Here is a 21468-nt window from a genome sequence, read left to right on the forward strand (position 1 = left end):
GGCGCACCGCAGGCGGAGGCGGGGCCGAGGCGAGGAGGCGGGGCTGGGGTGGCGCGGGGGCGCGGCGAGGCTGTCCCCGCCCCGCACGCCGCTCTGCCGGGCGGCCTCCAGCGTGAGGAACCGGCGCCGGCGGCCTGCCCTCTGTGGGAGCGACTGGTGGGCGGACGCCCGTCTTTGCCCGCGTCGCTGCCTCCGCGCGGGCCGCCACCACCGGGGATGTGAGGGGCGCAGCTCGGCCGGCGGGGCCCGGAGCGGCGCGGAAGCCGGCCGCAGACGGTAACGGTTGCCCCGGCCGAGGCCGGGCTTGAGCGGCAGGAGCGCGTGCGGCGCTTTGGAGTCGGAGGCGGCCCGAGCTCCCGCACGGGGCACTTGCCATTGCGGTCCCGGGGCCCGGCAGAGCCGGGGAGGGTCGAGGGCCGGGAGGGGGCTGGGCCGGCGAGCGGGCGAGCAGCCGAAGACCCGGCGGCAGGTGCCGGCCCCCCTCTGAGATCCAACTCTCTCTCCCCAGCTCCACCTACTTTGGCCTGGACTCAGCCTCCCAGGGCTAAAAATATTGCCCAGAGGCTCCTGAGCGGAATAAGATCGCGTTAAATAGGGCACAACGCTGCAGAGGCGACAGAGCTCCTCAGCCCGAGGGCTGGAGGAAGACTCCTGAGCTGCCGCTCCCGCCGCCGCTCAGCCGGCAGCTAGCTGTTTCCCTCCGCCCAGCAGGCAAGTGCGGGCCGCGGGCGGTGGCGGAGGACACTGATTCTCTGAAGTTGCCCCACAGCCGAGCAGCTGTGCCTAGCTTTTCCCTACCCAGGTTATCTTTGACATCAATCACTGCTGGCTTCCAGGGGATCCCCTAAATGCTCTGTAAGCAGAGGCTGAAAGTTACCCACGGCAGGAGTCAGAGCTAACAGGGAGAGGACTCTTTATGTTAGAAACATAAGCTGTGGCTTCTTTTTTTATTCATTCTGCATTTCTGAATAAGAGAGCAGCTGTGCCAGTCACTCTTTCTGGTGAGTACCAGTCTGATGTAAGCGGGCAGGGAGAAAGGCTTTCTTGTTAGTCTCTTGGGGCTTTGTCTATATCCTTTAAATCAAAATAGATACCAGTATATTCCTCTGAAATTAGAGGCACATGGCCAGGGAGCTTGGACACCCCCGTCCTTTAACTGGCTGTGTCTTTCTTGTAGGCAAGCTCTGTGGGCAGCTGATTATAATCAGGAAGTTGTATGGCGAACTCAGGAGTCACAGCTGGGAAGTTTTGTTTTCCGGGTGTGTTTTTTAATAACATCTGCCTGGGAGAGAGCATCATCTCCACCCTAGGGGCAAAACTGCTACCAGGACCAGGCAGGACCGGCCTCAGATATGCCTCTTACTAGTGCTTTCTGTGTCTCAGCCAAGAGAATACGATCCAGGTTGGGTCAGGATCCATAGCCAGTGTCGGGATTCGGTGCTTAGAAGCTTTCTTTTCTTTGGTGTTCCTCGGGAGCAGCCCTCAGGAACTCCTTGGGGCATTTGGTGGAAAGACCACCAAAGGGACTTTTGCCTGCTGGAGCTACATATGGTGTCCCTCCGGCCAGGTGTGTGTGGAGGCCAGTATGAAGCTGAAAAAGCAGGTGACAGTGTGTGGGGCTGCCATCTTCTGTGTGGCTGTCTTCTCACTCTACCTCATGCTGGATCGAGTGCAGCATGATCCCACCCGACACCAGAACGGTGGGAACTTCCCCCGGGTGAGTCATGCCTGATTGCTGATCTCTTCATACACAAATCATCTGGGATCGGGTTATTGCCCCAGCTGGAGAGTCATGTCAGCCCAGGGCAAGAACATTCCTTCCCAATAGGCAGATTTTCTAGAAACTCAAAGCTGAAAGCAGTGATGGCATAAAGAAAGGAGGGAGGGAAAATGGCAATATGTATTGCTGCTCTGTCCTCCTGAATTATTGGCAGACATTGCTAATGGATTGCAGTATCCCTTCCCACTAAGCCCCAGTGCAGTCCTTGTCAGCACAATGCTCCTGAGAGGCAACGCCAATTGTTGAGAATAGGCATGGGAGGTGAAATCTTTGCCATCCATAAGCTAGAGAGTGAGGGTACTCCCAACCCAGGTGGATTGCAGTTTTCAGTAGTGATTCACACCTCTTCCCTTACCTGACCAGAGCAATCCAGCCCTGTAGGCTCATGGTCTTGCCTTTGACTGGGGAGAGAAGGATCATAGTCAGGCTTCAGGTGGTGGGCCTCATGCAGAGATCCTTCTTGTGACATAAGGAGCTGGGAGTGATTGCTTTCTGGTTTTTTTGGCAGAGTCAAATTTCTGTGCTGCAGAACCGCATTGAACAGCTGGAGCAGCTGTTGGAGGAGAATCATGAGATCATCAGCCACATCAAGGACTCTGTGCTGGAGCTGACGGCCAACGTGGAGGGCCCACCTGCCCTGCTGCCATACTATATGTCCAATGGCTCCTGGGTGGTGCCACCAGAGCCCCGGCCCAGCTTCTTCTCCATCTCCCCTCAAGACTGCCAATTTGCTTTGGGGGTCCGGGGCCAGAAGCCAGAGCTGCAGGTAAGAGTCAGAGCTGGCAGGGACCCACAGTGCCCATGGCTGGGGCACTGAGCTGCTCTCCTGCCTGGCAGATGCTGACTGTATCAGAGGAGTTACCATTTGACAACGTGGATGGCGGCGTGTGGAAGCAAGGCTTTGACATCTCTTATAGCCCGCACGACTGGGACACCGAAGAACTGCAGGTGTTTGTGGTCCCCCACTCTCACAATGACCCAGGTGAGGGCCCAGCAGACCCTGGGAGCCAGGGTGTGGAGTGGACTTTCTTTTTTACTTTTTAAAATTTTTGTTGGAGTATAGTTGATTTAAAATGTTGTATTAGTTTCTGCTGTACAGCAAAGTGTATCAGTTATACATATGCACATATACAGTCTCTTTTAGATTCTTTTCCCATATAGGTCTTTTCAGAGTATTGAGTAGAGTTCCGTGTGCTATACAGCAGGTTCTTATTAGTTATCTGTTTTATGTATAGTAGTGTGTATATGTCAGTCCCAATCTCCCAATTTATCCCTCCCCCCTCTCCCCCCTGGTAACCATAAGTTTGTTTTCTATATCTGTGACTCTATTTCAGTTTTGTAAGTAAGTTCATTTGTACCATTTTTTTAGATTCCACATGTAAGTGATATCATATGGTATTTGTCTTTCTTTGTCTGACTTACTTCACTCAGTATGACAATCTCTAGGTCCATCCAAGTTGCTGCAAATGGGATTTCTTTCTTTCTTTTTTTATGGCTGAGTAATATTCCTTTGTATATATATACCACATCTTCTTTATCCACTCCTCTGCTGATGGACATTTAGGTGGCTTCCATGTCTTGGCTATTGTGAATAGTGCTGCAGTGAACATTGAGGTGCATATATCTTTTTGAATTATGGTTTTCCCTGGATATATGCCTGGGAGTGGGATTGCTGGATCATATGGTAGTTCTATATTTAGTTTTTTAAGGAACCTCCATACTATTCTCCATAATGGTTGTACCAGTTTACATTCCCACTAACAGTGTAGGAGGGTTCCCTTTTCTCCACACCCTCTCCAGCATTTATTATTTGTAGATTTTTTGATGATGGCCATTCTTACTGGTGTGAGGTGTTACCTCATTGTAGTTTTGATTTGTGTTTCTCTACTAATTAACGATGTCGAGCATCTTTCATGTGCTTTTTGGCCATCTGTATGTCTTCTTTGGAAAGATGGCTATTTAGGTCTTCTGCCCATTTTTTCATTGGGTTCTTTTTTGATATTGAGCTCCATGAGCTGTTTGTATATTTTGGAGATTAATCCTTTGTCTGTTGCTTCATTTGCAAATATTTTCTCCCATTCTGAGGGTTGTCTTTTCGTCTTGTTTATGGTTTCCTTTGCTGTGCAAAAACTTTTAAGTTTAATTAGTGCCCATTTGTTTATTTTTACTTTCATTACTCTAAGAGGTGGATCAAAAAAGATATTGTTGTGATTTATATCAGAGTGTTCTGCCTATGTTTTACTCTAAGAGTTTTATAGTATCCGGCCTTACATTTAGGTCTTTAATCCGTTTTGAGTTTATTTTTGTGTATGGTATTAGAGAGTGTTTTAATTTCATTCTTTTACATGTAGCTGTCCAGTTTTCCCAGCACCACTTATTGAAGAGACTGTCTTCTCTCCATTGTATATTCTTGTTTCCTTTGTCATAGATTAGTTGACCATAGGTGCATGGGTTTATCTTCAGACTTTCTATCCTGTTTTATTGATCTATATTTCTGGTTTTGCGCCAGTGCCGTACTGTTTTGATTACTGTAGCTTTGTAGTATAGTCTGAAGTCAGGGAGCCTGATTCCTCCAGCTCTGTTTTTCTTAAGATTGCTTTGTCTGGGGTGGGCTTCCTGATGACAAAGGTAAGGGAGGGACAGTTGAAGAAGATGGTGGCATCCTCAGGGGACCCTATGTTGGCTCCCCAGGCTGGCTCAAGACCTTTGACAAGTACTACACAGAGCAGACCCAGCACATTCTCAACAACATGGTGTCCAAGCTGCAAGAGGACCCCCGGCGGCGCTTCATCTGGGCGGAAGTCTCCTTCTTTGCCAAGTGGTGGGACAACATCAATGCCCAAAAGAGAGCAGCAGTCCGAAGGCCAGTGCCAGTCGGGGAGGCAGGAGAGCTATTCTCTGGGCTCTAGGTTGGGTGTGAAGTCCTCTCCTGGAGCTGCAGGTGCCAAGGTGTCAGGGAGAGGCAAGGGGAACCTTGGCAGAGATGAGGAGTGATGGTAGAGGAGCCAGGAATGAGAAGGCAAGAACTGATTTGAGGGTCACTCGTGTTAGGAGAAATCACAGTAGTGTGAGCACAGGGAAGAGAAAGCATAGGGCCTGGCCCCTGGAAGCGCAGACAGAGGTCCGGGAATAAGCAGAGCCAGGGCAGCATGGAGGTTGGCTGGAGAGAGAGAAGGGCGCATGTCTGTTGTCTTGGTCCTGGGTTTGGGTGAACTGGCTCAGTGAGGCCAGTGCACACAGGTCCCGGCATCTGGTTGGCAGGACTGAGCAGAGGGTCTCTGCCCCAGGCTGAGTGTGAGTCCTTAACTCCAGGCTGGTGGGAAACGGGCAGCTGGAGATTGCAACAGGAGGCTGGGTAATGCCGGATGAGGCCAATTCCCACTACTTTGCATTGATTGACCAGCTCATTGAGGGACACCAGTGGCTGGAGAAAAACCTCGGTGAGTCCGGGCTCAGCAGTGGGAGTCTGCCCCCATAGCTGGGCCCAGAAGACAGCAGGGGGCTCTAAGGCACAAGGATTGGCAGGGAGTGCTTCTTTTCTAGGCTAATTCCACCAGCGTGGGTGTGGTGTGATGGCAAGACGGGATCTGGGGCCCCTGTGCCGGGAGGCCAGGCCCTGAGGCATTCAGGCCTCTGGCTTCCATGCCCCTGCCCAGGTGCAACCCCACGCTCAGGCTGGGCGGTGGACCCCTTTGGATACAGCCCCACCATGCCTTACCTGCTGCGCCGTGCCAACCTGACCAGCATGCTGATTCAGAGGGTACATTATGCTATCAAGAAGCACTTTGCTGCCACCCACAGCCTGGAGTTCATGTGGAGGCAGACCTGGGGTAAGGCCAGGTAGGGTGGAGGGGGGTCACAGCAGTGGTTCCCACTGGGAAAGGGCAGGGATATCAGAAATAAGACCCATCTGTCCTTTAGAGCAGACCAACAAACACTGGTGCAGACCGTCAGAAGCTCTCTCCTTCAGGTTAGGTGGGGATCACATTGATCTCTGGCCTCTGTGGAGCCTGCTGCCTGTCTCCTGGAGGAGCTGTGGGCTCCAGAGCCCTCCCTGTGTCTTTTGCAGCCTTAAGTCTATTTCACGCCTTTAGCTGGAGCAGATACACTCCCACCCCCGGCATCCCTGTGCCCAGCTCCAGGGGCTGACTGCTTGGTGTGTTTTCTATAGACTCGGACTCCAGCACAGACATCTTCTGCCACATGATGCCTTTCTACAGCTATGACGTCCCCCATACATGTGGCCCGGATCCCAAGATCTGCTGCCAGTTTGATTTCAAGCGCTTGCCCGGGGGGCGCATCAACTGCCCTTGGAAGGTGCCACCCCGGGCTATCACAGAGGCAAACGTGGCTGAGAGGTACTTGCTCCCAGACCTGGACTAGGTGTGGTGGTGTTATTTTCACTCTGCAGAGGAGTCAGGAGACCTGACTTCTGGTCTGGGCTCTGCTGCATGGGGGCTTCGGGTTCCACATTCATAAAATGGGGGTGGGCTCGGTTGGTGAATTCAGGCCCACAGCCCTTGCAGTGACAGTTCCTTTACTGTGTTTTCCTGGAAAACTAGAGTGAGTGGCTCTAAGGAACCACCTTTTCCAGAATCATTTTGTTTTCCCAAATGAGTATGTTTTCCAGTGTCCTAACAAACTGTCGGAGCCAGTGGACTGACTCAGAGGCGAATAATTCTCATATTAGATGTATTGCCTTACAACCTTCAGTCTGGTATGCCTGCATTAAGCTCGGGCCTCCTGCCTTGGCTTGAAGTCACCTGGGATCCTCAGTGCTCTGTGCACCCAGAATCCCATTCAGATCCACATTCCGTCCCGCCCAACAGCCTCCAGCCTCTGAGAAAACACACCTGTTCCCTTTGAGAGAATCCTTAGGGACCCCAAAAGATGTTGCTGAAATCAGCTCCCCTGGGAAAAGGTGGTTTAAGAGAAAGCTAAACAATTATTTAGCCAGAACTGGACTGGCCTTAAGAATATAACAAGTTGAACGGGTTTTCATGTTGCAATCCTCCGATTTCCATGATGTCTAAGAGGTGAAACATGTGACCAGAAGGGAAAGAAAGTGGTCTTTTGTTTCCAGAATCCAGAAATCTAAATGCTGATTCCAAGCAAGAATCTAGGGCTTTTAAGGCATGCTTTTTCTGAAAGCAGCAGCTGTGATCTACAGATGCCAGGCCAGGTTTACAGAGAGCAAGTCATGGGAGATAACCTCATTTTCTCCTTTAAATTTATTTATTTTATTTTTGGCTGCGTTGGGTCTTCCTTGCTGTGCGCGGGCTTTTCTCTGGTTGTGGCAAGCAGGGGCTACTCTTCGTTGCAGTGTGCAGGCTTCTCACTGCAGTGGCTTCTCTTGTTGCAGAGCACGGGCTCTAGGTGCGCAGGCTTCAGTAGTTGTGGCTCACGGGCTCTAGAGCGCAGGCTCAGTAGTTGTGGTGTGCGGGCTTAGTAGTTCCACGGCATGTGGGATCTTCCCAGACCAGGGATTGAACCCGTGTCCCCTGCATTGGCAGGTAGATTCGTAACCACTGCGCCACCAGGGAAGCTCTCATTTTCTCCTTTTTTTTTTTTTTTTTTTTTTTTTGCTGTACGCGGGCCTCTCACTGCTGTGGCCTCTCCCGTTGCGGAGCACAGGCTCCGGACACACAGGCTCCGCGGCCATGGCTCGCGGGCCCAGCCGCTCCGCGGCATGTGGGATCTTCCGGGATCGGGGCACGAACCCGTGTCCCCTGCATCGGCAGGCGGACTCTCAACCACTGCGCCACCAGGGAAGCCCTCATTTTCTCCTTTAAAAGGCTTACAAGGATGTTAAATTAGGGGAAGTTGGTATTTGAGGAGTCCTTTCTTGAGAGCAAAATGGAACAGAACAAGCTGCACCAGCATGGCTAAGTACATTAGTGGCTGGTTGAACTGTAACACCCATAACATGCCAATTACCAGGGTGGTCTAAAAAGAGAAAGAGGCTTTAATGACACAGGTCTCTGTTTTTCTGTTGATTACATTAATGACTTGGATGAAAAAGGAAATAATAAATGTTTATGTAGAACAGTGCCAGGCACTGTTCTAAGTGTTTAACAAATATTAATTCACTCAGTTCATTGTAAATTCTCATAATACTATGACAGTAGGTACTGATGTTATTCTCATTTTATAGAAACTGAGGCCCAGAGAGGTTAAGTAAGTTGTCCAAGGTCACACAGCTAGTGCATACAGAGCTAGTGTTGGTGTAGTCCAGTCCCCAAGTCCAGGCTCTTCATTCTAGGGCTGTACTGCATCACTAACTGGTGGCAAACAAAGCTGGAGTGTCAGAGTCAGGATCCCAAAAGATCTCAGTAGGTTGGGATGTGGGTTGAACCTAACCAGATAAGATTTATTAGATAAATGTAAGATTCTACCCTTAGCTTCAGCAAACAGAATAGGAAAGTTCAGGATGAGAAAAGATCTTGCTGGGCCGCATGCACAGAAAACATGATCACTGGTGTCAGCATGGTGGGGTGACAGTGGGGGCTGCCAGACATACCTTTATAGACACACGCTTGCTCCCACGGCAGCTCTGGCCAGACTAGGGGGTGTGGCCTGCCTTCCCCCGGACTCCTGTATTCAGCGCTGTGCCCTGCACTCTGGGATCCTGGCAGACAGGCTCCTCAAGAGAACTGCTGGTGACTGGATTCTCAACTGCTATGTGGGGACCAAATAGAGGGGCTGGGATTACAGAGGCTGATGAGAAAGCACAGGGGAATGCTTGCACATCTTGGATATGTCTGAGGGACCGTCATGGGGAAGGAGGACTGGTTTGTTCTTTGTGGTATCCAAGGGCAGAACTGGGGCCAGGGAATTGAAGCCATGCATCAGGAAGAACTCTCTAGTTGTTTGGAGAACACTGGGCTCCCTGGGACTGGGTTTCACCCCATGAGGTATCTACCCCCAAGCCGAGTGACTCTGTGATGAGGATGTATCAGAGGGCTCCTCTCAGGCTGGCTCTGCTCAGGATCCTATAATAATGTGAGACTCCATGTGGGGCCCGTCCCCCTTCCCACCCGCAGGGCAGGCCTGCTCCTGGACCAGTACAGGAAGAAGTCCCGGCTCTTCCGAAGCAACGTCCTCCTGGTGCCACTGGGCGATGACTTCCGATATGATAAGCCCCAGGAGTGGGATGCCCAGTTCTTCAACTACCAGCGGCTCTTCGACTTCCTTAACAGCAAGCCTGATCTCCACGTGCAGGTGTGAAGGGACACTCACCAGGGAGGGGGCCTCGGTGGTGCTGCAGCCCAGCCCTTCCTGTGAGGTTTCATGCTCCCCGATACTGCTCCAAAGCAGGGGTTCATTCCCAACTCTGGGCATAGTTTCCCTTTTATGTCACAGTTCTTTCCCAGGTTCCTCAGCTTCTCGAGGTCCAGAAGGTAGGACATATGGTGACTACTCTCTGCATAGGCAAACATCCCTGCCCCTAGCCTCCACTGCAGCACTGGGGGGCCACAATTCCCAGAAGACTCTGGAACTGATGGAAGCGGGTTTTGGGGGTCCCTACAGGCCCAGTTTGGCACCCTCTCCGACTATTTTGACGCCCTATACAAGAGGACAGGGGTGGAGCCAGGGGCCCAGCCTCCAGGGTTTCCTGTGCTGAGCGGGGATTTCTTCTCCTACGCGGACCGGGAGGACCATTACTGGACAGGCTATTATACTTCGCGGCCTTTCTACAAGAGCTTGGACCGCATCCTGGAAGCGCACCTGCGGTGAGACCTGCCCCCCTTCCAGGCTGGAGGGATAGAGTAAGCCTTTGAGGTTTAAGGAGGGGCTGGATTGGCTCAGAAGGGACTAGAAGGGCATGGAGACCAAGACAAGTGGAGAAGGGGTGAAAGGAAGAGGAGTGGGGCTTGCAGAGTGAGGGTGGGCCCTAGGGAGCTGTATGGCAGGAGGCTGACTTCTCTCTCTGGGCAGGGGGGCAGAGATTCTGTACAGCCTGGCTGTGGCTCATGCCCGGCGCTCTGGACTGGCCAGCCAGTACCCGCTCTCAAACTTTGCCCTTCTGACGGAAGCTCGGCGCACACTGGGGCTCTTCCAGCACCACGACGCCATCACTGGCACTGCCAAGGAGGCAGTTGTTGTGGACTATGGGATCAGGTGGGAGCCCTCTCCTCTTCCCCATCAGCTCCACGCCTTGGCCCACTGTCCCAAAAGGGAGGATGCACCAGGCAGTGAGTGGGCAGGCCTGCCAAGGGCTCGCCCTGTTGGCAGGTAGACAGTCTCTCGGTGGTCACCTCTCCCATGGTCCCTCTCCTGCCCGCCCTCCCAGGCTTCTGCGCTCCCTTGTCAACCTGAAGCAGGTCATCATTAACGCAGCTCACTATCTGGTGCTGGAGGACAAGAAAAGCTACCACTTTGACCCTGAGTCGCCCTTCCTGCAAATGGTAAGCCCCACTCCTGCACCTGCTCAGGGTGACCCTCTGGTGTGCAGTCCTGTGCCGAGAACTGTGGTGCGAGGGCGTTGTCCTTCTTTTCCTTCCCGGTCCTGGAGTGAAAGATCTGTGCCTGGCGCAGCTGCTGGTCGCCATGTGGGACATGTTTGGGGGGTGGGGGGAGGCAAGACTCCGAGTCAGGCCGAGGCCCCATGATAGTTCTTTTTTCCCACCCACTTCATTCTAGGATGACACCCGCTTAAATCACGATGCCCTACCAGAGCGCACAGTGATCCAGCTGGATTCCTCACCCAGGTGAGCCGGGCTGGGCCAGGCACAGAGGCAAAGCCCCTTCCTGGCTCTGGGCACCCTCCACCCCCACCCTGCCGAACCACTGAGGGATCCTTGGCCTGGCCACTGTTCCTGCTTTCACTGTTCCAGAGCAGTGGCCTCCTGGGTGAGCCTACTTTCTGCTCACAGATATGTGGTGCTGTTCAACCCACTGGAGCAGGAGCGGCTCAGTGTGGTGTCCCTTCTGGTCAGCTCACCCCGGGTGCGGGTCCTTACAGAGGAGGGTCAGCCCCTGGCCGTGCAGGTCAGCGCGCATTGGAGCTCTGCCACTGACATGGTCCCTGATGTCTACCAGGTGAGGCAGGGGCTTGGCAGGTGGGGCCCGGCCTCGGCCCTCTGTGCTGATCCTTGGCCTCTCCCCAGAGCCTCACACTGCCCACGGACACTGGCTTCCCACCCTCCTGCTTGCAGCCCTCTTACTCCCCAGGTTGGGGACCAGAGTCTTGGGGAGAGGGGTTGTCCAGAGGACAGTCACTCCTGGGGTTTGAGTCTGTCCTTGAAAGGAAGGGGAAGTTTGGTATAGTATGATAATAGTAAAAATGGTAGTTATGTTGCCCCATCGTTTGTTCATTCAACAAATATTTATTGAAAACTTAACGTGTGTTTACCATCTCATAGTTTTCCAAATATCATTTGAGACTCATGAAAGTCTGATGAGGGGCAAGTAACATCACCTGCGCTTTGGGTGGAGGGCACCGAGGCCCCAGTGGGTGCAGGGACTTGCTCAGGCTCTCAGGGCCAGAACCCCAGGCCTGCATCCAAGACTGACACCCATGCCGTGGCCCACGCTTCCTCACCCTTCCTGTGCCTGCAGGTGTCTGTGCCCGTCCGCCTGCCGGCACTGGGCCTGGGCGTGCTGCAGCTGCAGCTGGGTCTGGATGGGCCCCGCACCCTGCCCTCCTCCGTGCGTGTCTACCTGCATGGGCGGCAGCTGTCCGTCAGCAGGCACGAAGCGTTCCCTCTACGCGTCATTGACTCTGGCACCAGCGACTTCGCCCTCAGCAACCGCTATATGCAGGTCTGGTTCTCAGGCCTTACCGGGCTCCTCAAGGTAAAGGGCCAGGGGCTGGGAGCCGGAGGAGGGCACGCATGTCGGGGGGGTCGTGCGAGCTGCCTCCGGCCCACAAGTGTGCTGCCACCTGACTCATGGTGGACCCGGGAGTGGGCCATCTGGGCCCCGGGCTGACAGCACAGGGAAGTAGGGCTGGGCTCCTCAGGGGAAGTTCGTCCACACCCTCCCGGGGGCGGGCCTGACACGCGGGTGTGGGGCCAGGGGTCAGGGCTGTGTCTCTTGGCAGAGCATCCGAAGGGTGGACGAGGATCAGGAGCAGCGGGTGGACATGGAGTTCCTCATCTATGGCACCCGCTCGTCCAAAGACAAGAGTGGAGCCTACCTCTTCCTGCCTGATGGCGAGGCCAAGGTACCCCTAGAGACACCTTGCAAACCCCAGCAGGCCCTGGAGGCCTCAGGAGCAGAGGGCAGGAAGAAGGGAACGGACCTTCGTCCAGGGCGACCCTGCCTGCCAGGGTGCCTCGCCTGCACTGCCCCTGTGGGGGGTGGGAGACTGAAGAACGTCGCCCGGGAGCCTGGACCCGGCTCAGCCAGGGGTCTCAGCCCAGAGCCTGCTGGAAACAAGTCCTCCTGCTTGACCGTGGGCCGGCATCTCCCTGCTTTGCTCTCTGTGCCGTGGGTTCAGCAGCCACTTGCTCTTTCCCCAGCCCTACGTCCCCAAGGACCCTCCCGTGCTGCGCATCACGGAAGGCCCTTTCTTCTCAGAGGTGGTGGCCTACTATGAGCACGTTCACCAGGTAGTCCGGCTTTATAACCTGCCAGGTGAGCCGTGCAGACGAGGAAGGTCGGGGAGGAGGTGCGGGCTCCGCGGGCCGTGCCGTGCTCTTCTTCTGCCTGTCGTCTGTCCGTGCAGCTATTCCCAACAAACATGTCATTTGAGATGCGGGTGATTCTTAACTCTCTTGGAGTAGAGCTTGGCTAGAAATGCTGGGAATTGCCCGGGGCTTGGGCACAGCCTCTCCCAGCCCAGTCTCTCAGGCTGTGGCTCACGCCACTCGGCCTCTCCCTTTGTCCTGTGCCCAGGGGTGGAGGGGCTATCTCTGGACATGTCATCCCTGGTGGACATCCGGGACTGCGTCAACAAGGAGCTGGCCCTGCGCCTCCACACAGACATCGACAGCCAGGGCACCTTCTTCACGGACCTCAATGGCTTTCAGGTGATGCCTCAGGCCTGGGGCCCCAGAGACTGTATGGAACAGAACTTGGACTGTGTTTACTGCCTGCATCACAGGCCCTGGCAGGTGATCTGCTCTGACGGAGCAGGAGGAATCGGAGGCAAGAGTGATCCGGGCCTAAATGGTGCCCGGATTCTCTTGATCTGCTGGCCTTGCCCCCGCAGGTGCAGCCCCGGCGGTATCGGAAGAAGCTGCCCCTGCAGGCCAACTTCTACCCCATGCCGGTCATGGCCTGCCTCCAGGACACACAGAGCCGCCTCACGCTGCACGCTGCCCAGGCCCTGGGCGTCTCCAGCCTCCACGATGGTGAGGGGAGCAGGCGCTCTTTGGGGGGAGAGGGCAAGATCGAGAAGCCCATCCCCGCCACCGAGGCCCGTCCTCTCTGTGGGCCTCTCCGTCTTTCCTGTCCGTCAGTCACACACCAGCGGGAGATGAAAGGAAGGCAGACACCTGCTGTCACCCTCTCCCCTGGTGGAGGCAGCTGTGGAGGTGACTGGGGGTGGGTGGCCTGTTGGATCCCCTCAAGAAGCATCAGGGTATTGAAGGGTGATTCTTAGCTGAGGTGTGCAGCCACCTTCTCCTGACAGGGATGGCAGTAGGGACAGTTGGAAAAGTGTCGTCAGTGTTACAGTGAAATATTTAGCAAAGGAGAAAAATACGTCCTGCCTTCCTACCAATGGTCATTAAAAGAGAGAATGACAAAAAAAAAAAAAGAATGACATTCTTAAGAATCTAAATGAGGGCTTCCCTGCTGGCACAGTGGTTAAGAATCCACCTGCCAATGCAGGGGACACGGGTTCGAGCCCTGGTCTGGGAAGATCCCACATGCCGTGGAGCAGCTAAGCCCATCTGCCACAACTGCTGAGCCTGTACTCTAGAGCCCGCGAGCCACAACTACTGAAGCCCGTGTGCCACAACTACTGAAGCCCGCGTGCCTGGAGCCCGTGCTCCCAACAAGAGAAGCCACTGCAATGAGAAGCCCGCACACCGCAACAAAGAGTAGCCCCCACTCGATGCAACTAGAGAAAACCCATGCGCAGCAACGAACACCCAACGCAGCCAAACATAAATAAATTAAAAAAAAAAAAAAAAAGAAAACGAGGACATGAGGAGACTGACCTGGAGCTGGTCACACTGGGCCAGCCCAGGTGGCTCCCATAGCCTCAGGGTAAAGTGAACAGTTTGCACTTAGTGGCCTCTGAGGCCTTCAGGTCGTCTGTCCTTGGGGCAGAGCCTTTGTGCAGGACTGAGCCAAGAGTGCCCAGTCTAGGCTCTGCAGGGCCGGTGGCGAGCACAGTGGGGACTTGACTCCCTTCTGGAAGGCATGAGGCTCTGCTGCCCCTTTGCCCAGTATCACTCCAGTTGTAGAACTCTTAGCCCAGTATCCTCCCTTAGTCTCTGCCCTTCTGGAAAACAGTGTGCTAACAGGCGATTGTTTTACATGCAAGGGGTCCATTTTAGGATTTGGTGTGCCTTTCTGTGGTTGCTCAGGGTAAAGACTGAGGAACTACGTAAGTCAGAATCTGGGCTGGGGTGATGGGAGTGCAGATAGAGCCGTCTGTATGGGCTCCTCTCAAGAGATTCTTGAAAAAAACCAGATGCTGGGAAAAATCCTCATTCCAACATATGTCAGCTTTGAGTGAGCCCCTTCCTCAGGCATATCTTTATTTTTAATTTATTTTTGGCTGCGTTGCATCTTTGTTGCTGCGCGCGGGCTTTCTCTAGTTGCAGCGAGCGGGGGCTACTCTAAGTTGCAGTGCACGGGCTTCTTATTGGGTGGCTCCTCTTGTTGCAGAGCACGGGCTCTAAGCATGCCAGTTTCAGTAGTTGTGGCATACGGGCTCAGTAGTTGTGGCACACGGGCTCAGTAGTTGTGGCACATGGGCTCAGTAGCTCCGCAGCCTGTGGGATCTTCCTGGACGAGGGCTTGAACCCATGTCCCCTTCATTGGCAGGCAAATTCTTAACCACTGTGCCGTGAGGAATGTCCCCCCAGACATATTTTTAAAAGAAAGGAAAGGTTAGGGACTTCCCTGGAGGTCCAGTGGTTAAGACTCCACGCTTCCAGTGCAGGGGGTGTGGGTTCAATTCCTGGTCGGGGAACTAAGATCCCACATGCCGTGTGTGGTGCAGCCAAAAAAAAAAGAGCAAAAGATCCTCTGCCATCTCTCATCTGCAGGGCAACCCCATATAACACCTAATCTGAGCCTCTGCCTGATATGCCATCTGGCTGTCCTCTTGCTCCCTCCTTTTGACAGACGCGGCAGGCAGACCTGGAGTCTGTCCCCACATAGAACCAGGGCCGGAAGCATGTGTTCCAGTCACAACAAAATCCGCCCCACCTGAGAAAACCTGCCCCGGGTCAGGGCCTCTGCAGCAGCTGCTGAGGGCTGTTGTGTTTGCTGTTCACTTTGTTGTATGTGGCCAGCCTAGAGACGGTTCTCTGCCTGGGCACCCGGGCCAGCCCCCACTCCTGAGCTGCGGAGCATGGGCGGTGAACTGCCAGGGTCACAGTCCTTCACTCAGCCCCTTCCAGCTCTAGGTTCCATGGCGGCTTTGTGTCCTGAGTGACTCAGCTTCCAGCCAGTTCCCTGGGCTCTTCCCTTGGGGCTTTGGTGGGCTGCTGCTTCCAGAGGTTGGTGTCTGCTTGGGGGTGAGACAGGCAGGCTGGGGGCTCACAGCTAACTTCCCTAGGCCAGCTGGAGGTGATCTTGGACCGGCGACTAATGCAGGACGACAACCGGGGCCTGGGCCAAGGGCTCAAGGACAACAAGAAAACCTGCAACCATTTCCGTCTCCTGTTGGAACGGCGAACCCTGGGCAGGGAGGTAAGTTCTGGGCCTCCCCCTAGGGAGACAGGTCAGGCTAGGCCCCGTGGGTGGCCCTGGGGTTCCAGCCTAGGACTTGGGGAGCGTACTAGAGGTGCGCAAGGGTAGTAAGAGTAGGGCCTGATTCCCGGGTTGGCGGGGAAGCGAGTCTGATGCTTTGCTGCTCCATCTAATGCAGCCTGGCACCTCCCTCTCCACAGCACCCTGTCGCCTGTGCCCTCCTCATGCTCATCTCCCACCTTCCCACCCCCACCCGTGTCCTCTAACCTGCTCTGCTCGTGCCCCGCTCATCTCATGGCTTTCTTTGCCCCCACCAGCCTGGCTTTTTCTCCAAACTGGCAGCCATGTTTAGGGACTTGATCTTTCACAGCAGCAGGAGCGGGCACCGAGAGGTAAGGGCCAGCGATGGGGTGTTGAAGTAGTGTTAGTTATTTGTAGCTGGAGTTGGAGCTGGCGGATGGCAGAGCCCGCTGCTCCATCTGCCTGTCTGGGGCTCAGTCACTCACTCATCAAATAGCTGCTGGGCACCCGCTATGCTGTAAGGACTGAGAGGGCCGCAAATGCATAAGATACTGCCTCAGAGCTCTAGGAATTGACTCGTGAGTATGGGTGGGGGCCAAGCTATGTGTGTGAAAATAGAAGGTTGAAAAGGGGTATGTCCACTGGTCCTGAGGAGTGAGAGAACATAGTGGGCCAAGGGGATCAAGGACAGGTTCCTGGAGGAGGTGTCATCCACGCACGTCTTTGATGAATGGGGGTCTGCCCTACACACTTGAACTGAGGCACAGTGTGGGAGGCAGGAAGGAACATGAATGGGGAGAGCCGTGAGTTCACTCAGCTAGACCAGAGCCGCCTGTGCAGTGTGATAGCCACTAGCCACATGTGGCCACTTAAACGTATTAAGACAAAACACAATAACCAATTTGATTCTTCATTCAAACTGGCCACATTCAAGTGGCTCAGTGGCCACAAGTGGTTAGTAGCTGCTGTGCTCGTGCAGATATAGCATAATTCCCTGATTGCAGAAAGTTCTAGTGGCCAGTGCTGGGCTGCCATGGGGGTAGGTTGGGGCAGACTGTAGTGGGCCTTCAGTGCCTGGTGAAGAGTCTGGACTTCCTCCTGGAGGCCACTGAGGGATCTGAGCTGGGAGAACACTGTTGGGACTTTGCCCTAAGCATGTCAGTCCCACAACAGGGACTCAGGTGGATCTTCAGGGAGACCGGAGGCAGGGGTGACAGCTTAAAGGCTGTTCAAGCAGGAAATTTTGGTGGCTTGAAATGAGCCATGGGAGGGAGAAGCCAGGGGTGGACGTGAGGACACTGCCGAGGTGGGAATGGAGATCGTGGCTGAGGGAAGTGCAAGATTCTGGACAGTAGGAAGGCGGGTGGTGCTAAGAGCAGAAATCCAGAATATGGAAGAGTAGCCGCCGTGGGGGAAAGTCCAGCTTAGGCCCGTGAGTGTGACATCTAGGTCAGCCATCTAAGGAGCAGTCCTCAGTCAGCACAGCTGTGGGGACTGCCAGGCCCGTGTCAGGGCTGGTGCTGTGGGTACGGGGTCGAGCTTGAAGCCGCAGGGTTGCCCCAGAGACTTTCTCCATCAGAGGCCCATCCTCCATGGTGAAGCATCCGTCTGTCTGTCTTCCATTCTCTTCCCTGCACTGAGAATCTCTATGTGACAGGAGATGTTGCTGAGGGGAGTGTGTGACTCACGGTGGTATTGTGGAAGCAGAAAGCCTCCATAGTTAGAGGAGCGCTGGCCTGGTGAGGTAGCCCTTCCTAAGCTGTGTCAGGTGGGAAGTGACCGCATTTGAAGAGTCCTGGAGTCAGGCACCCCTTGTATCCAGACACATCAGGGAAGCTCTCTCCAAAGAAACCAACCTGGATGCGCTGTTATCCTCCTGCTCTCCCCACTCCACTTCCTCACCCATGTCTCGGGCCAATCTTTCAGGTCCAAGATGGCCCCTCTACCAGCTACCCATCCCTCCTCAGTCACCTGACTTCCATGTACCTGAACGCCCCTGTGCTCGCCCTGCCCGTGGCCAAGAGGCAGCCCCCAGGCCCTGCTCTGTGCTCATTTCATCCTCTGGCCTCCTCTCTGCCCTGTGACTTCCACCTGCTCAACCTGCGGACGCTCCAGGCAGAGGTGAGTGTCCCGCTCAGTGCTGACCCTCGGGGCAGACCCTGCCCTCCTCGCCCAGACTCCTCCCCTTCCCAGCCCTGCCTGCCGGGCAGAGGCGCTGCTACACCGGTGAGCCCTGCAGAGACCCCCCTCTCTCCACTGCCCTGTGGTCTGTCACCAGGATGATAGCTTGCCCTCAGCCGAAACTGCGCTCCTCTTACACCGCAAGGGTTTTGACTGTGGCCTCGAGGCCAAGAACTTGGGCTTCAACTGCACCACAAGCCAAGGCAAGGTGAGCAGGGCCCAGGTGCGGGAAGGGAGAGGAGGGCAGGGAAACAGAGCACTGGTGATGGCAAGCTGAGAGCTTGGTGAAGCGGCAGTGAGGCTGGGCAGCGAGGGGGGAGGTGGCAGGGTTATTCTGGGGCTTTACGGAGAGCAAGGGAGAAGCTGTTGACATGTGTTTTCAAAGCCTCTGAGGCGTGGCAGGGGCCAGTTCCAGGCAAGGTGTCCAGGTGGAGAACTTCTGTTTCATGTGTATGGACCTCTATCAAACAAACGGAAACACCAGGAATTAAAAACTAAAAGCCATCATACTCTGTTCATTGTTTAAGGCTGGCACTGATAGATGCCTCCGTGTGCTGAGCACCAGTGATTCAGAAGTGAATCAAGGCATGGTTCCTGCTGGGGGTTCCCTGGCGGTCCAGTGGCTAGGACTCAGTGATTTCACTGCCTTGGGCCAGATTCAGTCCCTGCCTGGGGAACTAGGATCCCGTATACTGCATGGCACAGCCAAGAAAAAAAAAAAAAAAAAAGGTCCCTCTCCTCAAAGAGCTCACAGCTCAGTGCGGCAGTTCCTACCCTAATGTCTGTGGACAGGCTTCAAGGTTGCACAGACTCACCTGTGTATGTAGGCACCTTGCTGCAGAGAGGCCCGTAGCTTTTGTGAGATTGATACAAGTTATATAGAGGAAGAGCAGCAGCATCTGGTGTGTCAGCCCCCAGCACTGCCCTGCGCCTTCTCTCCTCCCCACAGGTGGCCCTGGGGAGCCTCTTCCGTGGCTTGGATGTGGTTTTCCTACAGCCAACCTCCTTGACATTGCTGTACCCCCTGGCCTCGCCCTCCAACAGCACTGACATCTATTTGGAGCCCATGGAGATCGCCACCTTTCGCCTCCGCCTGGGCTAGGGCTTCTTGTGGCCTGAAGAGAAAGTTCATCCACAGAGACGGCCTTTTCACATAAGATCGGGTTGGACAAGCCACCCCGGGTCTCCTGTCCTGATCTACCTCTCAGAACTGTGACAGACTGGGCTCTGCCCTCATTTTCTCTTTATCGTTGCTTCTGTGTTCGGGGGCAACCCACAGCCCAGCGTTGGGTGGATAGGGCAGGCGCCAGTGAGATGTAGGAGAGAAGGCCCTTGGTCAGAGTGGGTGGTGCCAGCCTCTGCTTTGGGTTGTGCGTGTCCACCTAGTTGGGTGCAGGCTCAAGCACCCATCCTTTCCCCTGAATGGGATGGAGGAGAAGCAGGAGAGCCTGAGTGGGTAATAGCCCAGCGTCAGGGTCACAGTAGGCAAGAGCTGGCTCTCGGGGAGTCCTGTGGTTATGTAAGGGCTACGTGTCCTGGTGTGACAAGCAGGAGCAGAGCGCTGCCAGGAGGAGGGGGCTGGGGCCCGCGAGTTAGCAGTGGGGTGGAAGAGTAGCGGGAATCGCTGCTTTCTCTGACGGCTCCACTCTTAGTGCTCCCTGACCCTCACGCCCTGGCCAGGCGCTGCAGTGTGGCAGGAAGGACTCGTGAAGACTGTCATGACTGGAGCTCATGGGACACTTCAGGTACCAAAACCCCATCTCAGACTGGGCACTTGGTCTGTGTGTTGATTTGTGGAATGGTGGCAGAGGCCACCCTACTTGACTCCTCTGTGGTTCCTGCACTCTGTACACCACTGTCCCAAAGAGCTGCTTTCCATCATGGGGGCATTTGATCAGGCATATTTCCTTTCCCTGGAAAGAAAGTGAAGCCTCCAGCTTGCGGTGGGCAACTCGAGAAAGCTTTCGTCATCATTCCTACAGTCAGCCCTGAAGCTTCGCCTTGTTCATCCTTCGACAGAAGTATTCACTTCCTGGCGCGGGGACTAGGGAGATGTACACTAAATTAGGAGGCACCGTGGCTGCTCATTAGCCTTCACTGCAGCTTCGATTATTAGAAAAAAATTTATGATAGTCTCTAGGGATGCTGAAACGATATTTGGTAAAATTTAAAATCTATCCCTTATTAAACTCTTAGTAAGTTAAGATTACAAAGAAACATCCTAACCTAGATAAAGGTGTCTCTATCTTAAACCAACAGTCAGTGGCATTCTAAAGGGTCAGATACCACCGGCATTCCCAGTAAAGTCAGAAATTAGTCAAGGACATACTATTATTTAGCCGTGTTCTGGCACTACTAAACCCCTGCAGTGTGGCAGATGAGAGATGAGGAAGGGTTACAGAACGTCTGACCTGTACAATCCAACAGGATCAGCTGAAGACCTTAACAGAGCAAACAAGGCACATCACGTTTCTATAAAGATTCTGGTTCTCTCCAAATCAGCTCATAAATTCAATGTATTCCAGTGAGATTGGGTACTTTTTGGAATTTAATGGGTTCTGACGTTCATTTGGAAGAGTAAATGTGTGAGAATACCAAGAGAATTCTGAATGACGGTGAGTCCGGGGCAGTGGTGCTCCGGTGGGTAAAAGACACTTGTCCTACGAGATTTCCCAGGGGACTCTCGACCGACCATTAGGTCAGTCAGTGTGACCTGGAGTGGGATCAGACTGCTGGAACCAAAGGGAGAGCCTAGCATCAGACCCAGGTGTGAGGGGATTTGGTACAGGACCCAAGGAGTATTTTAAGTGGGAAAAAGATGGACTATTTAATAAAGAGTACTTTAAGATAACTGCCTATCTATTAAAGTAAGAGTTCTCTACCTCACAGTTTCCACAAAAATTAGCTCTAGAGAGAAAAAACAAAAAAATTACAGAATTACTGAGGAAAATATAGGATATTTTTATACCTTTGGTGTGGGAAGGTCTTTTCTAAACAACATGAAACCTAAAAGATATAATAAGGGAGAAGATAAACAGATTTTACCACCAAAAATATATTGAAAGTTTGTATATGATGGAAACCACCAAGGTTAAAACACAAATGACAGATTTGGGGGAAAATATTTGCAGCACTTCAAAAATTGGTGAGTACAGTTACTTTAGGAGAATAGCTTGCTTTGGGCTCCTTAAGGCAAGCCACTGGGGCCTGGTAAGCAGCGACCTAAAGACTCAGCAGTGGGCAGCTGAGTTCTTCCAGGTCATCCAAGGGCATTGCTGCCAGCACCAGGCCAGGGCGCATGGAATCCTGTCTATATCATAGTGAAAGAATGAAGATTATCAGTGTGAAGTGCTTAGCACAGTGCCTGGTACATATAAGAGCTCAGTAAATATGAACTGTAATCATATTAGTAAAGGATTCTAAGCGGTTACACTATAGCAGGCGTTATTTGCAAGTATAATGTAACTTGTAATCAAATGATAAGGGAGAATCTGTGAACCCCCGAGGAAATTAGCAGAATAAAGGCTGTTCTCTCTGGAGGTCTTAGATGTGCAGTGAAGTTATTCATCTGCCAGGAACTGAAATGTTTACTCCTACACACTGGCCTTTTAGAACTCCATAAGGCAGCATTGCTCAAGGTGTGGTCCAGAATCACCAGAATTCCT

At 53.8% G+C, this 21468-nt stretch overlaps 1 protein-coding gene across 2 annotated transcripts; it reads left to right on the plus strand.

Annotated features, from left to right (window-relative positions):
- Positions 1-106: 106 nt before the first annotated feature.
- Positions 107-21342, plus strand: MAN2A2 (mannosidase alpha class 2A member 2). Of its 2 annotated transcripts, XM_082617077.1 has the most exons (25): positions 107-276; positions 509-1001; positions 1178-1259; positions 1568-1717; positions 2289-2546; positions 2618-2762; positions 4472-4643; positions 5093-5220; positions 5437-5610; positions 5952-6138; positions 8824-9001; positions 9311-9513; positions 9719-9901; positions 10074-10188; positions 10424-10491; positions 10657-10822; positions 11342-11578; positions 11826-11948; positions 12247-12361; positions 12623-12756; positions 12939-13080; positions 15468-15601; positions 17549-17743; positions 17901-18011; positions 18753-21342. In XM_082617077.1, the coding sequence occupies exons 4-25, from the start codon at positions 1586-1588 to the stop codon at positions 18903-18905; spliced, it is 3453 nt and encodes a 1150-aa protein (XP_082473203.1). In that variant the 5' UTR covers positions 107-276; positions 509-1001; positions 1178-1259; positions 1568-1585; the 3' UTR covers positions 18906-21342. The 2 variants fall into 2 exon arrangements, with proteins under 2 accessions (XP_082473203.1, XP_082473204.1); XM_082617078.1 differs by lacking the exons at positions 107-276; positions 509-1001; positions 1178-1259 and adding an exon at positions 15919-15993 and having other exon boundaries at positions 1422-1717.
- Positions 21343-21468: the final 126 nt, after the last annotated feature.

This window comes from Mesoplodon mirus (assembly GCF_964341445.2).
Source record: "Mesoplodon mirus genome assembly, chromosome: 4".
Taxonomy (NCBI): Eukaryota; Metazoa; Chordata; class Mammalia; order Artiodactyla; family Ziphiidae; genus Mesoplodon; species Mesoplodon mirus.

Coding starts and splice junctions, on each gene's coding strand:
- MAN2A2 (XM_082617078.1), top strand. CDS start 1,586: ATGAAGCTGAAAAAGCAGGTGACAGTGTGTGGGGCTGCCATCTTCTGT. Junction 1,718..2,288: donor ACGGTGGGAACTTCCCCCGG/GTGAGTCATGCC, acceptor TTTTTTTGGCAG/AGTCAAATTTCTGTGCTGCA. Junction 4,644..5,092: donor AAGAGAGCAGCAGTCCGAAG/GCCAGTGCCAGT, acceptor CCTTAACTCCAG/GCTGGTGGGAAACGGGCAGC.